Consider the following 18227-nt stretch of genomic DNA (forward strand, 5'->3'; position numbering starts at 1 on the left):
ATTAACTTCAGTATATCATTACCACATTAACTTTAGCCCTGGCAGAGTCATTAGATAATAACTGAAGCTAGCATCAATCAGCCCTTTTTATATATATATATATATATATATATATCTCTGTATTCGGCTGGATTGCTTTATAGCATAAACATGATGTTAACCTCTTTTAGAGTTATTTTACCTTGCACTAATACATGTTTGTTTTCATCAAGAGCTTTCACTGGCTTTCATCTAGCATGTTCTTCAAAATAAATCTAAGTACACATTTGCAAGTAGCAACATCCTGATTGTGTCAAAAAACGTTTCATAAAATGTGACAGATTTTTGACCGCTTTGAACTTAAAAAGAGTAATATTTATTTAGCAGATTATTATAGAATTTGCTAATATATATAACAGATTGCTAATGTGTGTATTTGTTGTGTGCTAGTGTTTTGTAGTTAAAGCAAATCATGTACTGTATATCGACGTTAATGTTAATTTGTGGTAGGTATTTTTTGTCTTCCTGCTCCTTTTTAGTATGTTTGTGTTTCTTTCATTATGGTGTACATTTTATATGACATTTTTTGTATATTTTGTGTATACTCTGTGTATACACTGAAACAAATCTTAAGTCCTCACTATGTGTGCAGGTGCACTGCTGTGCAGCCAGTGTCCAACACTCTTCCAATAAAGGTTGCTAGAAGCAATTGTGAAACTGTGAAAACACAACACAACCAATTCACTGATATTGATTGCAAATAAGAAAAACATGAGATCCATAAACAAGAGATTATAGAGCCCCTATCTGCTGCAAACCATAAACTATCCCATGTGATTTTTTTCTAAATAACTCTAAAAATAATACAAAAAATACTATCAATAAATAAAAAGACATTACAAAATTAGTAATTGGTTACTCATTTTCATTCAGCCGAGTAATGAATTGATCAATTTAGCAGCTCTATTTGGTTATCCTGTAACTTAGCTACAAGGACAAACAGGAGTAAAGTAGCTGGAGTTCCTTGAGAAACAGGGTTGACACCCAAGTCATATGATGCAGCAGGTGCAGCGTGTGCTCTGTATGCCAGAGAGATCATGTGTGGTATGTGTGATCATGTGTGTTTGCATGAGAGGTGGGATGTGTTGTGTGAGTGCTGTCATGGACAGCATTGTGTTTACGTAACCCCGGAGGTTTACCACCCGTCCTTCATAAATGTCATGTGGATATGGACGGGGGCAAAAAAGTCAAATGTAGAGGCAAAGAGCATACCAGCTGACAGCAGTTCAGTGGTCAAGATTGCCTTGTTTAATTCCCTAATGTCGTGCCTGCCTTTGAGTAAGAAACAAAGCCTGATTCGGCGGCAGGGGAGCTTTTCTGATAAATGGAGATTAATAGAACACCAAAAAAAATCACGCAATTAAAGTACTTCAATTGGCATGAAAGGCAGAGTGGTCCTTGGAGCTTTGCTTTTTCTCATGACAGAATAATTAGCCATTTTGTCTAAACAGCTTGTTTGTTTTTGGGTCAAAAATTACATGGCATGAAAGCAATAGTTGGAAATCTTCTTTTAGATTTCAGTCTCATGTCACAAAACCCCAAATTAATGTCTAAGACTGGATGCTGGTGTAAAAGGGAGAGATGTCATTGGTGCTTTTGCTTTTCTCAGACAGCAAAGTGATGAGCCGTTTTGTCTGGATTCTGTTTCAAGGGAACACAAGTTCTTGTATCAGTAACAAACTGAAAATACTTTTTGACTTTTCCGTCTACATGTCAGATGCACAGATGAGAAACTGTGATGGATTTGATGATTTTGATAGAGGTACATGCTCCCTGCTGGGTTCTGTGCTCAAGGAGGTTCCAGAATCAGAAAAAAATCTATGTACTATCCAGTATGTCTGAGCTCAGCTGATTGGTGCAATCAGTCTTCTGTTGGTTGCATCTGAGAAACCCTGCTGAAGCAGATGGAGCTGCAAGTTTGTCATTGGATCTGAGATTTCAAACTGACATTAAGGGAGAGAGCGAGGACTCAGACAGTGTGATTAATTTATTGGATTGGTATGTTGCTGACTGCCTGAGGAAATGATTGTCAGTCAGACGGTTAGTACACATGCAGGTTAAAACTGGCAGAACTTTTAAATTCTCAAATTACTGCTGCTTCCTTACATGGACTGAAAATCTTGTTCTGTCTTAACTGCTTGCATGTAAATCACATTTAGGTTACGTGTTGTTTTTAGCTGGTACGTAGCACATGATCATAGCTGTTTTAGCCTTCCATGAACCAATGTATGCCATCACCTACCTTAGCAGTTGTAGATCCTGAAAAAGATTATGCGTGGTCCTACATGTCTTTGTGTGTATGTTTTTAGGCAGTAACTAATTAGCATATTTTAAAACCAAATAATTGTTTGGCTACCAATATTTCAAAGTTTCTTTGTCATTATATTAAAATTGGACTTACTACAGTAGTTTAGTAAGCATGCAGCCAGTGGGGCTTGATAATATCAGCTAACTTTTAACGTATGAGGCACCCAGCCTTATACATTAAACCTCAATGCTTTTTTGATAAGATAAGATATTCCTTTATTGATCCCCCTTAGGAAAAATTCAGATTGACACAGCAGCAATAGGGCAAAGTAATGCAAAAGAGAGTACAAAAAATATCATAAAATATAAGACTATAAATGGAAGTATATACACTATACTGAGTGAAATGTCAGTATACTATATGACTGTGCTACTATATGACAGTAGCACAGGGTATCGAACTGTCAAGTGCTATGCTTATTATCTAGTTATCTATCAAATTCTTGCATGGCTGCTTGTGTATAAATCTATTAATACTAGAGTTGATAAGTTTTGCACCAGCTCTAGTATACATTCATTTTCAAACAATATCATTAGTGCTGCCTGCAACTGATCTCTGAACTCTAAGAATTCAGACATTTTTTCTTAGAAAATTACTAAAAATAATGAATCGATTATTAAAATAGTTGGTGATTAATTTAATAGTAAACAACAAATCCATTGATCAACTAATTGTTGCAGCACGTCCACTGACTAGACACATCTATATTCTGGAGTTGACAGTGCCACGCTGCAGGTAAACACCGCACCGTACATGGAGAACTACATGCATAGTATCAGCATCAAGTGGGCTATTTTAATCAGTGTGCTTTGGGCTTTTTTGAGAGGTAGCTCTTTTAACAATATGGTAGTTATGTAAGTCTCTCATTGCTGGAGAGAGAGCAGGGGAAGGTAGAGTAGTGCCTCAGTTGTCCTTGAAGATTAAAGTTTTTTGGGACACCAGAAACGGTTAGATGAGTGGAATACATTTTTACAGCGGCACTGTATGCTTTTAGCCGATGCTGTGTTTCAGGTGCACTTACCTCCTAGTGAGCTACAGTAAAATAATGTGAGATATAAAACAGGAAGAACACATTGCCTGAGCAGAAGCTTTGAATTCAAAGCCTTCAAGCACTTATATTCTTATCTGCCCCACATGGACAACATTTTCAATGTCTTTGTAAATTTTTGTTTGTGCACACTGAGTTCATACACACTTCGTGTCTACCTCTGATCATAGCTTTCACCCTGTGAAATTAGATAACATACCATATTAGCCCTCCAAGCACTCAGACCCACAAAACCACACACCTTAATACAGAATCTCGTGGCATAAAAGATATCTTCTGTTTTCTGGCAGCTTTATATGAGCCAGTGTTTATGAGTTTTGAAGTTTATGCATAAAAGGGAAAATCAACAGGTTGGCAGATATATATTTGGCTTACTGAAACCTGATTTCAAAATTGTTCACGATTCAAAACTCCACGACCAGCCTGGTGAAACACAACCCTTCCTACTATCAGCTGTTGGTGGACAGCTACGTGTTGCCTACTGTAGTGCTACAAGCAGCAATAATTCTCATGTACCTAAAAAAACATTTAAAACTAAGATAAAAAATTAGATACCTAAGTTAATTTGACCATTGTTCATAGCAGAATGTGGATCACTGCCGCTTTAACTTTGTGGGTTTTCTCGTTTTCCCTTTACCTGCCTCATCTAGTTCTACTTCAGTTAGTCACCAATGAACCAGCAGTCTTACATATGTATGAAGCTAGCAAAAACATTAGTGATAGCGTGGTAAAGGCCACTTTTTCATACATGTCATGTGTCTGGATTGCTTCCTGATTAAAATTGTGCAAAATGGTCACTCAAGGTACAAGCCCCTTGCGATTTCAATCAAAGCAAGTGACAAAATGTTATCCAACTCTACTGAAGCTGCATTGGACACAGCAAGCAGAGAGGAAAAAAAAACACAAAATACACCAAACACCAAATGGACCCAGAGATTTAAGGTACATCATCTTTAATTACCAGTTTTAAAGGGCATTGTCAAAAGGGTGCTATATAAAGCTTTTAGTGTTACTTTCAACGTTTCTTCCTTAACAGCGCAGGTCATTGTTGCTGCAGCTCTTCTGAAATGACACTATGATGTCTATTATATCTTGTACTATTTTGAACCATGGTGCAGAATGAAATCACAGCTGCTGATAAACAACCTCTAAGGACACTGACATGCTGTTCCCATTCATATTCTGTGAGCAATCAGACATGGATTTATCAGTGTCCCAGGAGAAGTGCTTCACATATCAGCTCAGAAATAAACAAGCCTTTGTTTGAATGTGCACGATCAATATCCAAATTCACTGCTAGGCTCACTGGGAGGATTTGAGGTAACTGTGTCCTCAGCAGCCATAAATACCTCTTTACCATTTAATAGTCTGGCAAAGAGATTAGAGTTAATAGGTTTAGCATATTGCATTTAATTTCATAAGGTCTCTAAAAATTCTGCATATACCTATTACTTCTTACACATTTGTGTGAATGACAGATGGTCTTACAGCTGTCATCATGACATAATGAACATAATTTTTTAACGTGTGTGTCATGTGTTGATTTATTATCTTATGTTACAGCGTTTGGTTTAATATTTATTAAGACAAAGGTGTGTGAGCATGGATTCACACTTCCTGTCTTCTGGAGCAGCATAAAAGAAGTGCCACGCTGAATAGCACTGCTTTCAGTGGAGTGGATTCACATTAACATAATAAACCGTTAATGTAATAAGGATGTTAATGGTGTATTAATCCTGTTAGTATAATTTCCTATTAATGTAATTTAAGTCTCCATTTAAGTTACATTTTCCTGCCAATGTTATTCAAATGTTTTAATGTAGTCCATTTACATGATCCACCAAATACCTCGTCCATACATATTCATAACTTTTAAAATATATTATTTTATTTTAGGTTATTTAGATTTTGATAGCCCAAAATTCATACATTTTTTGAGTGACAAAAAAGTTACAATGGTAAAAATAAAATATGTTGGGACATTTTCTTGTTACCATAGTAACTGTGTTCTTGCTTCAGTGGTTAGCGACTTCCTCCAGATCTGTAACCATAATACAACATGTATGACAATCACCTGCACTGACCTAAGTAGCTGTTTATCAGTAAAACAGCGCTAACACACTGCGGCTGCCATTTAGTGTCTGTGTTGCATTTGCATGTCTCAGTCATAAGTTCTGGAAGAGACAGGACAGTCTGTTTCCTTTTTCATGCTACCACTGATCGATTATAATTCCATCTTATTCAGACAATTATTCATTCTTAGAGCGCCCCGAGACTGGGCTGCAAGGCTCCTTGTTATGTTGAAACAGTGAGCGTATCCCCCTGAGGGATGCCACTATTTAGAGCACTGTGTGTTTTTGTCCTGTAAGACTGGCATCATGACTAATGCCATCCCCAGTACTGTGCTGCTCTCCTCCATTGTGGATTGGGAGCAAAGGCTCTTCATGCTCCTCAACACCCTTTTTTGCATTTCACTCTGTAGAGATTTTTTACGGCCAGCTGTCAAACATTCATGTGTAAATGTAAATACAGTTCCCTGTGGGCCACCGTAGGTGATTCGTCAGGGCTTATGAAGACTATAAATTCTTTGCATTATGCTCTGGATGTCCTTTTTTGCTTTGTATTTGACAACCCAACACATAGCCTGCAGCAGTTGAGAATGTTAACATTATGCAGCCAGTAGTAATAAATGAAATTCCAAGCTCCCTCCAAACCAGAGCAGAAACAAAAATGAACACAACCAGTACAGCCACTGCAAAATCACTTAGGTGGATATTAAGACATATTTCAAGTTGTCTTGGTTTACATATTGTTTTCTCACACATTTTTGCTGTTTTTCTGATTGGTTCTCTCAATGACTAGTCAATGAAGATTCTGATATTGATATTAATATCCATGCAGAAAACCATCATGACTGGATTTGGAAACCGGTGTTGATCTGCAGGTCCTCTTGTGGCCTCTAGATGCGGGCTGCAAGAAAACATGTTAAAACCCACAAAAAGTCATTTGGGGTCTCGGTTTTTTATGTTCTAATAGTTCTTTTTAAAATGCATATTGGTTAAAGATAATTAACAGTTAATGGGACCTCAAGAGGGGCATACCTGGGTATTTGATTGACTAACATGTCAGCCAATTACACCCATGTCAGCTTCTTCTGGGCTTCACTGTCACTTACTAAAACCCAAAATCCAAATCTGATCATGGACAAAAAAGCCCATGAAAGATAATGGCAAAATATTGCTTTAGTAAATAACAAACATGCTGTCCGTTGTTAGTGTCACTTTTACACAAGTAATTGTAATAGTAGCAGTAGAAGTGGCTCAACTGACTGTAGAAGTGCCGCAGCTTAGAGCAGAGTGATACTGTAACAGACATCAGTGTGAGCTGTAAAGAAAGTGCCTACAGATGTAGATGCATATGTTTGTGTTTAAGTGTCATGCTGTGAGATAATAATGGCATTGTAAGTCTCTGTTATGGAGCTTGCTGCTGCCATGTCACCGGGTCTCATGGGAAACCTTCGAGTCCTGCGGGATTTGATCTTGTGCTACATCAAGCAGGAATCTGTACAGCATGAGTAATGTGAGCTGCTAGTGAATGGAAAACAGTGTTACTACGTATTGATTGTTGTTAGAGATGGGAAAGGTTTCTGAACCTTTATACACATGGGGTTTACTTGCTGAGTGTGCACAGTGTTTCTCATCAATGTTGTGCTTCTGTTGGAGACTGCTAAGAGGCTCTACTGGAGTCTGTTGTTTTGCGGCACTAGTGACTTTGTTGCAAACTGCGTGCAGCAGTTCTTATGTTCATGAGGCCTTCTTGTCCCTGCATATGAAATTCTTGACGGTGTCTCTAAAATCTAAAGGGTATGTATTTATTGAATTGGCACATTTTGGAAAGCAAAGCTCATTCACATGATATTATAGGACCAAAAATTTGGTTATTTTTCAGATTAATCTATTCCTTGTTAAAATAGTGAGATTACACCTTCAGATTGTTTGTTTTGTTCAAACAACATTCCAAAAGATAGATGTGTAATTTACAATGATGGAAAACAGCTGATGTTTGGCATTTTGTATAATAAAAGATGATTAAACATTTTCGGTTGATCAACATGTCAAAAGAAGCACTTTTATATTCATAAACTAGCTATGATTAGGGTTTAAAAAACATAAATAATAATTTATATATTTGCTCTATGCAGAAAATTTATTGTGAAAAAGTTTCATTTTGTATTTTTTGTTTTACTTATGTGCTGTTTTGTAGGGCTGGGTGGGGGGACTGGGGACTGGTTGTTCCAATAATCTTTTTGTTCATTGACTTCAAAGTTGCTGAAACTTCAGTATAAACGTACAACAGCACTGTCACTGTCAACTCTCTGCTCCTGTTGAATTTGAGAACAGTTCTCTTAAACCCCCCCAACACACACACACACCACACACACACACACACTCACACTCACAGTGACCCTCTATGCCACCCCGTGTTGTTTACCCTGTCAAATGCTTTTACACTCTGCTCGACTGAGTCTATAACTGATGGAGGCCCAGGCCTGCACTGTCCTGTGTTTTGTGCTGAGCCCAACATTTTGGTCCACACAGACTGTACAGGACGGGTTGGGTGGGGTGACTGGGTGGGGTGGGTGTCCTGCAGCCACACCTCACATTCTACACAGGGCTGGGAAAGTCAGGCATGAAGGCCCATCAGGGTGGAGAGGTTGGATAGAGCTCCTAAGCCTGCTACTCCCCTGGGGAATGATCGGCTCGTGTCCGCTGTACTTGTGAACACAGTGGGGCTTAAAATCCAGGGTAATGCCCTCACAGTATTTACAGTGCAACCGAGGTTGCTAATTTTGTCTCCTCTCTCTCCTCCTTCTATCACTTCAGTCATAACCAGAGGACCACAACGTTTCACCATCCTGTGACCGGACAGCTTTCTCCAGAGAACGTGGATTTTATCCTGCACGAACAGTGAGTTTTTGAGTTTGTTACTTCTCTGCAGCTCCATCCATACACGTAATAAAAATCTTAGTTGTTGAAAAATAAAAATTTATTTGATGTCAGATAATTTGAGCCCTATGGACTTTCTCCAGCTCTATTGAGATGTTTTTCTGTTCTCATCTGTGGGTTGAAGTCCAAGCTGTGAGCTGTTTATTTTATCACTCTCTTTAACGTGATGAAATGGTACTGAAAGGCATTTTAAGAAAACGCCCTTTTATGCTCTTGTATTGGTGACTGTTTTGTGGTTTGTTATAGTGTCATTTATAGTTGCCTCACCTATTTGACAGTGACTTTGAAAACATTTTACCCATAACTCAAAGTTAGCATTTGAATATTTTCCTGAGGTTTAGCAGGTTATACTTCTTTACTGAATGGGTAGATAGGATAGGAGGTTTCAAGATAAGTTCAGCATTGTTAAAGGGGAAGATGTGGGCCTCTCATTTCCCCAAGGCTGTCTTTTAAATAAAGTTGGAAGTGAAAGGAGGAAAATGTTGGTGGATTTGTCAAGAACATGCAGTGCTGCTGGAGTAAAGTGATGCTATAGCAGGTGTCAGTAAAATGTTTCTCTCTCTTCCTGTTTGGACCATTAATTTATTTGTATAGCACCAATTCATAACAGAAGTTATCTCAGGACACTTTTCAAATAAAGCAGGTCTAGACCAAACTCCTTATAACATTTACAGAGACCTAACAGTACCACCATGAACAAGCACTTGGCGACGGGGGCAAGGAAAAACTGCCTGTTAAGAGGCAGAAACCTAGGACAGACCCTTCGGCTGTAGGTGGGTGGTCGTCTGCCTCGACGAGAGAGAGAGAGAGAGGGAGAGAGAGGAGAGAGAGAGGGAGAGAGGGAGAGAAACAGTAGCAACAACCACACTAATAATAGTGACTGATGATGATGAACATGAAGAAGATGACGACGACGACGATGGGGGACAATGAGCAGTGACAGTAGTAATAATAGTAACTGTAGTAATAATAATAACAATAATATCAGTGATATTAGCAATGGCAGTCAGGCAGGACCATGGCAGGAGGCTCCACCAGGATCCATGAGAACCTGCGAGACGAGAAAGCACAAGAACTCCGGGGAATCCCCCGATAGTCTAGGCCTATAGCAGCATAACTAAGGGATGGTTCAGGACTCACCTGATCCAGCCCTAACTATAAGCTTTATCAAAGAGGAATGTCTTAAGCCTACTCTTAAATGTGGAGAGGCTGTCTGCCTCCCGAACCAAAACAGGAAGCTGGTTCCACAGGAGAGGAGCTTGGTAACTGAAGGCTCTGGCTCCTGTTCTACTTTTAGAGACTATAGGAACCACAAGTACCCCTGCATTCAGAGAACGTAGTGTTCTAGTGGGGTAATAGGGTACTATGAGCTCTTTAAGATATGAAGGGGCCTGACCATGAAGAGCTTTGTAGGTGAGGAGGAGGATTTTAAATTCTATTCTAAATTTTACAGGGAGCCAGTGCAGAGAAGCTAGTACAGGAGAGATGTGATCTCTTTTTCTAGTTCCTGTCAGTACTCGTGCTGCAGCGTTTTGAATTAATTGGAGCGTTTTAATGGACTTATTGGGGCAACCTGATAATAAAGAGTTGCAGTTATCCAGCCTAGAAGTAACAAATGCATGGATTAGTTTTTCTGCATCCGTCTGTGACAGGATGTAATAATAATAATAATAATACATTTTATTTATAAGCGCTTTTCTAAATACTCAAAGACACTTTACATAAAAAAATAAAATAAAAAATAGAATAAACATAAAAGCAGCCAAACAACATCAAATAGTAAAACATTAAAAACACATCAGACTTAGCTAAACATTAAAAGCAGTTTTAAAAAGGTGAGTTTTTGTCAGTGATTTGAACTGATGTGTCTAATTTTTGTAATATTACGTAAATGAAAGAAGGCAGTCCTAGAGGTAATTAGAGTTGGAAAGTGCAGCTAAATGTACTTTCTGTTGCATCCGTTTTTCTTTTTCACTTAGCGAAACAGGAGGCAGCCTGGCTCTGTCCAAATTTAAAAAAAGACCTTGTTGTGATATCCACACTCCAGAAATTCATTACTCCTGACTAAGACATGGCTCTGCACACTACTCCCTGTAAGATCCTAGTTTTGATGCTGGTAGTCAGATTCATTAGCCTTTATGCTAAGCTAAGCTTATTGGATGCTGGCTGTAGCATCATATTTAATGAACATATATGCGAGTGGTGTTGATCCATTCTTCTATATCTCAAGAAGCAAAGATTTGGGGAACATATTTCCCCAAAATGTTCTTTAATCTTAAACTGGGGGGTGTTTTTGTGTTGACAGTGCTACTGTAGGGTTCATTCTGTGTCCCTGAATGAAGTTGAGAAACTCAAAAGAGCAAAAATATTAGTCATGATACTATAATTATAATTTTGATCTGGTTGTAATTTTAATGTTGCAAATATACATATGGGCATGGATAGGTAACACCGGGTGAGGTAACCCGCAAAAAAAGTTGTGTAACAGGTAAATCATGCAGCAAATATGTTGCTTTTTCTGTAGAAATCAAAAATGAAAATGAAATGTGCAGTAGGCTATTTTAAGCTGTAAGCTTAGCACAATGTCGATGAGGGAACAACACAGACTTCTGCAGCAGGAGCACAGGTGTTGCACCAATTGACAGATACTTTTCCAAGAACACAAAATGCCAAGACAAGGACAGCAGTAGAATTAGTGCACAGGGACATCAGTTTATTTGAAAGTGTGTGTGTGGTGAAGGATTCAGTGAACTGGTGCAGGAATTCATTGACATCGCCTAATCTGGCCATGTGGACACGGCACAGTAGTGAGTATAGCAACATAGTTGATTGATTCTGCCAAATAAACAATGGTTAATTCTAATTTTAATTTATTTTTTGGTCCGGTTGTGAGAGACATATTAACAGTTCGGGGCGGGTCCAGATTTGACTGGTAGATAATTGTGGGTAACTGGTCGGTTCCAGTACTGAGTTGTCAGAAAACCTGGAGTGCAGAACTCTGTGAGAGGTAATGTTTACACAAGAATATCACAATATGACATAAGTTAATGGCTTTCAGCACACTGCACTGATGTTTACCTTCATTTGCCAGCCCATGATGCTTTATCAGTTTAAGAGACCTTGCAAGTGCAGGTCTCTCTGGAATAAACAAGTCAGAGTGCTTACTCACGGCTGTTTAAGAGACAGTTTGTATTGCTCTCTAAGGGCTTTGTTTGTGCAAAGATTTCCTGCCAGTGACTAAACCTGATACCCAACTTTCACCACAATAGAGAGACTGTCTAAGGTCTCAGTTACACAAGACGAGACACTTTTCTTTTGCTGCCCCAAATTGTGATGTAGGTCAAAAAGACAGGTGATTTTTTTGTAAAACAGCTTAGTGTAGTGTAGCTTAAATATAGAAAAGTCCGTCTCTACTACAATCTGAAAACAATAAAAAAGAAATAAATTTTAAAAACTCAATGTGCTGCTTCACTTGGAGAGGATTTTAAGAGTTTTTGCACAGGGGCTTTGATTTGTTCAGACTTTGTCCTCCGTGTGTCGCCTTATAAGAAAAATAACTCCACATCTTCTTCTATTTCTGTAAACCAGTTTGGGTGGAATAAGAGAAAATGCAGATATGTGTTCGACAGTGTTCCCATGTTTTCAGATATTTGTTTTACTGCTGTAGTCCACTGTCTAGAAACAGACTGCAGCTCTCTATGTTCCAGCCCTTCTTCCATTTCTTTCAGCTATTTAAATCTACCTGCATACAGTATACCCTTGGGGAGGTGAAGTTGAATTTGAATGTCAGCTTGCAGACTACAATTTGTTGAGAGCATAAAACTTCCAAAAAATAAAGTTGAATTCATTCCTTTGCAGCAGTCATGGTGCTATTGAACATTTGGGGTCAGAAGGCCATCAAAGTGTTTCTATGATACTAAAATAACAGCAATAAAAAGGTGTGTACCATCTCAATAAAAGGGCATATGCTCATGCTGCTAACTATAAACCATTGGATGCCATTTACCACAGTACCAGAACTATCCACCCTACCCTACTACTGGAATGAATTACTAAACAACCTCAAATAATAAAGGTTATTCCTTATTCCTCTAAGTAAGTTTAGTTTCTGGATAATAACAATAATTGTTCTAGTGTCTGTTTAATGTGTGTGTGATGATTGTTTTGTGTGAATGCCTTGTCTTGCTGTGATCTTGTGTGTATGTAATTTGCTCTCAGGTATAATAGATATTGATGTCAGTGAAACTTCCTGAATAAATAAAGCTTAACACAATTGTTTTGATTTGTTTTGACTGATTTGACCTGTGTGGATTCATGTAGACCATGGCCATGGGACTACTTTGTATTTAGTCTAAAAGCTTCTGTACGGGTGTGCAGGACCATGAAGATTTGTACACGTATATACAATGACAAAATAGCTCTTATTTCAAGAGAGCCAGAGGGGGTTTTCATGTGACTCTCCTTCAACTTCACCTCCTGTATAGATTTGAGACCCCACAGCTCCATAAGTGGGAGACTGTGAAGCTGAGGCCTTCACATTGAGCTAAGAGACCTGGATCAGTGCTGTCAACCTCTTGGCTTTGAATTTAAGGCCTGATACCTTCAGTCCCAGAGCCTCAGCTAACAGATATTTAAAACTGCCCTGCAGTGATATTGGTAATTTGACTAAATTCCAAATTCTTGTCACTCGGTAGAGTGGAGGTGTTGAGTAATCCTCAGGAATTAGTCTTGATCATTCACATTTATTAAGTTATGACTTCACTATTTGAATTATGAAAAGTTATTGTTGTTGCTTTCATTACTATATTGAACACAAATACTAGAGTTCAGCGAGCATAAGTGCAGTAGTTAAGCCTGTTTTATTTTTTGGTGAGTATGGCATGCAATAGAGATCACTAGCTGGAACCGAACTGCAGCCATGTGGTGTAACCCTTTAGCTACAATGGCGCTCCAAGACAATTTTTTGAGTTTTATAAGACTTTTATTCAGAACAGCATCTCTTGAAGAGATCCTTCAAGGACTCTTATGAAAGAGTTTCCACTGTGAAGAAAAGCAATGAAATCTTTTGGACTAAAATTACCCCCACTCAGACCTCAGGATCCTTTAGCACTTGGCGAATAATTGTATATATTTATAATTTATATATATTTTTTAGCTACTATAGGTTCCCTTTTGGAAGTTATGATATTGGTTTTCTTTCTGGATCTTAATTATTATCAAATGTTTTTCATGTTGTTTTAATAGATACATGACCCTGTCGTGTTGTCATTTTCCATCCATCCATTAGACGCTAATCCATTAGAGGATGGCGGGGGGCTGGAACCGTTTCCTGTGGACATTGGGCGAGAATGTCCAATGTCAAAAGGGTACACTCTGGGTTGCCAGTCAATCTCAGGAGTCTCATAGAGACAGACAACCTCACATTCACACTTATGGGCATTTTAAAGTCACCAATTAATATTTTTCCTGCACAGACGTTACTAATTCAGTGAAGAACAATTAATAGAGCTTTTGTAGCTGCGAATCTAGTGAAGAAACACATTAAAATGTAATGAAGTTCCACTGCACAGACTCCATTTCTAGAAACCTTTTTTCTCTTTTCATTTTTCTGTTTCTGTCATCATCTCATTGTTTTCCATTTCCTGTTCTATTTCCAACCGTCCAGCCCAATCACTTTTTCTGCCATTTTGCTTTCTCTGCCTTCCCCGTTCTTCATATTTTCTATCGCAGCTCTTTTCTCAGAATTCTGCTTGTTCTTTTTTCTTTTTCTTTTATTTAATATTCTGTCCATTTTTGCTCTTTTATCTTTTTTCTTTCTTTACACCTGCAACTTGCTGTCTTTCTTTTTGTATAATTTTAAGTTCTATTAAATGTAATGTCCTTTTCATTTTGATGTGCACGGTGCACGGAGTCTCAAAATACTGTGAACTTGTCATTGCAGAGAAAAATGACTCAGATGCAGTTTTAGACTTTAGACTGAACTGATTAAACAGTGAATTATAAATAAAATGAACTGTTCGCAAATACAATTCTAGAAAGGTTTTTGATGGATGCTCATCATTTGTAATTTTGTGGCAGATTCTAATGTATCTGGCTGCCAGAGAGGCAATGCTATGATACGTTTTTTCTTATTTTTAGCTATGAAAGTCTCTCAGTGAAGATTTTTCTTTCCTCTGTGTGTGGGAAGTGCATTTCTCTCAGCCTCCCATGTCTGGCACTGTCCACAGATACACACCTCCTTGTGTCGTGTGTCGGATGTCTTTTATATCCACCTGTATTCTACAGTAGTTGGCCACTGAGCTTCCTTTTCTGTTTCTCATTGTTTTTACTTCTACTTCTGCACTTTCTCTCTGCATCACTCTATCATCCCCCTCTCTTGCTTTCCTTTGGTTTTCTTCCTCTCTCTCTCTCTCTCTCTCTCCCTTTCCCTCTCTTGTTTTAGTCCATCTCTCTATTTTAGACGAGCGACCAGGTTACATTTTTCCTTGCTATGTTCTGATGGATCTGTCTTATTAGCAGCTGCGTAGGCGTGAAGCAGGCCTGTCCAAGTCACTATGATAATGTGTCAGTGCAAGACACACACATAGCACACAGTCATTGGTGTGTATATTTGTGTGGTTATGAAAATATATGGTGAATTGTGCACAGGAGAGAAGGAATGAGTGGTTTATAGAAGATGTGCACTTAGATGCAGAATACCTGTATTATTTTGTGCCAGTGTAATATTGCGGTGATATACTCGAGGACGTTCTTTTGCTGTGATTATGCAAGGCACAGCTGAGTACCATCAGCAGCATCTAAGTACCAACTTGATTCTCACTGTAAAAAAACATCCTCAAGGGTAATATATTATGGCTTCGGAAGAGCAGTTCGACGTACATGTGAATATTGACTGAAGAAGCATCATGAAAAATGTGCCAGAAGAAAATAAAGATGGTTAACTAATGCCCCGGTCATTTGCAAAGCCACTCATAAATCATTTTTTATCATACCAGTGGCTGAAAATACGTTGCTTGTTCTATCTTTAATTGGGTCCTGTTATTCTTTTGTTCATATGCATTCAAAGATGTTTAATGAAGATGTTGAACAGGCAGTCTTGGGATACATTTTCAAAAATTCCTGATTTTGGGCTAACATCACAACAGTACATGGGTCTTTTATAAAGTTATCTTGGTTTTATTTTTAAACAGAATCTTAGGCTTATTTCCCATGGTTAGGTTATCTTTGATTCATATACTTGGACCAAAAAACATTATGTAATGTTGTTTTTAAAAGCTTGATTTTACATACACTGTAAACCTCAAATGAACTTAAAGTACACTTGCAGAGTGGGTACAGGATACAGAATGTCCAAATTGGTGTATAAATCCATTTTTTTTATAGGTGAAAGTGACTTAAAAGGTACTTATTGTCATGTGTATGGGTGGCAATGCCTCCAATAACTAAATGCTTATTTAGGAATCGTTTTCAACATTTTGCAATATTCATTTATTGGCTTTCATTAAAGTTAAAATACATCAATACAACTTTCATGCCTCTGTGTCAAATACAGAGCTGGAACCAGAAGGCTATTAGCTTAGCTTAGCATAAAGAATGGAAGCTCTCTCCAAAGTTTGAAGATATGCCTACAAAAATCTCTAAAGCTCACCCATTAACAAGTATCTCATTTGTTTTGTCCACAAACAGAAATGCAAAAGCAACAGTTTGTGCTTTTATGGGTAGCTAGATGGGTAGTACATGCTGTAACAATTTCTTGGTTAAAAACAGTTGGCACATTGACATTCTGTAGTGTCACCATGAAGTTGCCAGGAAAGTGCTGGGTAGATGGATAATCTGTTCAAGAAATAGTTAGATTACTGTAAATATTTGTATATTTGGGTTTGTTTACAGAACAAAACAGATGAGCTTAATAAAAGCTGCATATTTGCAGGATGATTGTTAGATTAATTTTAAGATTTTTCAAAATAACTTTTAAGGCCCAACATGGTTTGTTTTATTCTCATGTATTTTGTGAAGCACTTGGTAACCTTGTTTTAATAAGTGCTATACAAAAAAAGTCATTATTGGTGTTGTGCATGAACACACTCTGATCATGCTCATGTGTTTGGTGAACGGTGAACTGAACATAGGTGTTCAATAGTTAGGGTCACTCCCGCGAGCAATAACGACGCTCACGCACTGCTGAGTTAAAAGTCAATATTAACTACCAAAATAACAGGGAGAAGTACTCATTATGAAGATAGGTAGCGCAAGGAAACTGTACCAGGTGGGATCTGAATTTTCACTTATATTTTCTGGCTGAGCTTCATTACAACAGTGCACCAGCTTCCCCACAAGGCTAAAGCTAAGCTGTAGCTCCATAGTTAACACACAGAACTCTAAAAGGAAGCGAATAAGGTTATTTCTTTTCTTTTTATGATACATTTGAATTGAGAACATCTTCGTAAATAAAGCTGTTTTTCTTGATTGGTTTCCCACATAGAGTAATTATTGAAATGTTTCTTAGCAGCAGGATTTCTAGAAGTTAGTTCTTTTAATCACAATAATCATTAAATCCAATAACCTTGTATGTTTTATTGTTATTGGATTTTAGTTTAATACAATGCATTACCCTTTACCATAAAAAACCTTTTTTCTTTTCTGATGCAGTAGTCATCCTTGCTCATATCATTCTCATCATAATGGTAGAATGATAATGTTAGTATTATGGGTTACATGTTTGTATGCAAATACTCATGATGTTCCTCTCATCTAATTACAATGTAACGTTCAAAACAAAGATCATGTAATTACCATAAAGGTATGTAGGACGCCACCTTCTGTTAGCTGTGAACCCTAATTATCCAATTACCACTCTACCACTGCAAACAATACAAGAGAAGCGACCTCTTTCAGCTGCTGCCCCAGGCATTATCAAAATATCTACTGTGTTGCTATTTAAGGCTTCTATGAGCCTACATGAAGCACTCAAGGTTTTCACTGAGTCCAAAGCTCTTTTGTGAACTTTTATATTCATCCAAGGATGGAGGTTTTGCTCAGCTGAGCTGGTCTTTTTCAGCATCACCCTGCTGCACATTCACATACTTACACGCACATTCAAACCTTTTACTGTTGGCCACTAAGCCTCTCAGCTGGAGCAGAGCTAACCTTTAGATTACTGCAACCCTGTCCACACCACATGCTGGCACACAAGTTGTGGAGCTCACTTGAGCTCATACTCTGGTATATATCTGTCACCTCCAACTCAAGTTCTGGCTGCATCAGCCAGGCTTCCTTTTTCCTTTTTTTTGATGTCAATGACAACTTTGATCGAGGCATCAGCTCACAGGCCATCAAAGCAGAGTTGAAACTCCATCTGAGAGCATTATTAGCAGTAGGATGTGGTGTGTATGGACGCCGGCGTCAGTGGGCCTCCTCACCAGGGGTTATCACGGATTAAAGGGGCTAAAGTGTCAGGACTTTACAGCTCCTATGAGTTCCTTATCAGCTCTTATTTTGGCAGCAGAAGAGATGGAATAACTTCCTTGGCTGCTGCTGTCTGGGTCTCAGTATTTGTCTGAAGTGTGTCTAAGTCTATTTGTACCACGTCAATCTGTCTTTCTTCTTGTCATCAGCTCTAGGGTTGTGAAAAAGCTGGAAATATATACGGTGCAAACTAGTGGAATTTAAAGGTTATGTTTTCCTGTTTACCTGGTTTATATTTGCTGTGTTATGTGTTTTATTAATAATGCTAATAAAGAAATTTGCCTAGGCTTTTTAATTTCCTGCTCAACTTTGTTGCACAGCATGATAGAAATCTCTCATCTCCTGTTTGCTATGCTCTAGT

At 38.2% G+C, this 18227-nt stretch overlaps 1 protein-coding gene across 13 annotated transcripts in view; it reads left to right on the forward strand.

Annotated features, from left to right (window-relative positions):
- Positions 1–18227, forward strand: part of LOC127352916 (pleckstrin homology domain-containing family A member 7) — a 130440-nt gene that overhangs the window by 60911 nt on the left and 51302 nt on the right. For all 13 annotated transcript variants that reach the window (XM_051381778.1, XM_051381780.1, XM_051381781.1 and 10 more), the window contains one exon: positions 8279–8362. In XM_051381778.1, the coding sequence (XP_051237738.1) occupies positions 8279–8362 (84 nt within the window). The remainder of the gene's footprint in view (positions 1–8278; positions 8363–18227) is intronic.

This window comes from Dicentrarchus labrax, unplaced genomic scaffold, assembly GCF_905237075.1.
Source record: "Dicentrarchus labrax unplaced genomic scaffold, dlabrax2021, whole genome shotgun sequence".
NCBI lineage: Eukaryota > Metazoa > Chordata > Actinopteri > Moronidae > Dicentrarchus > Dicentrarchus labrax.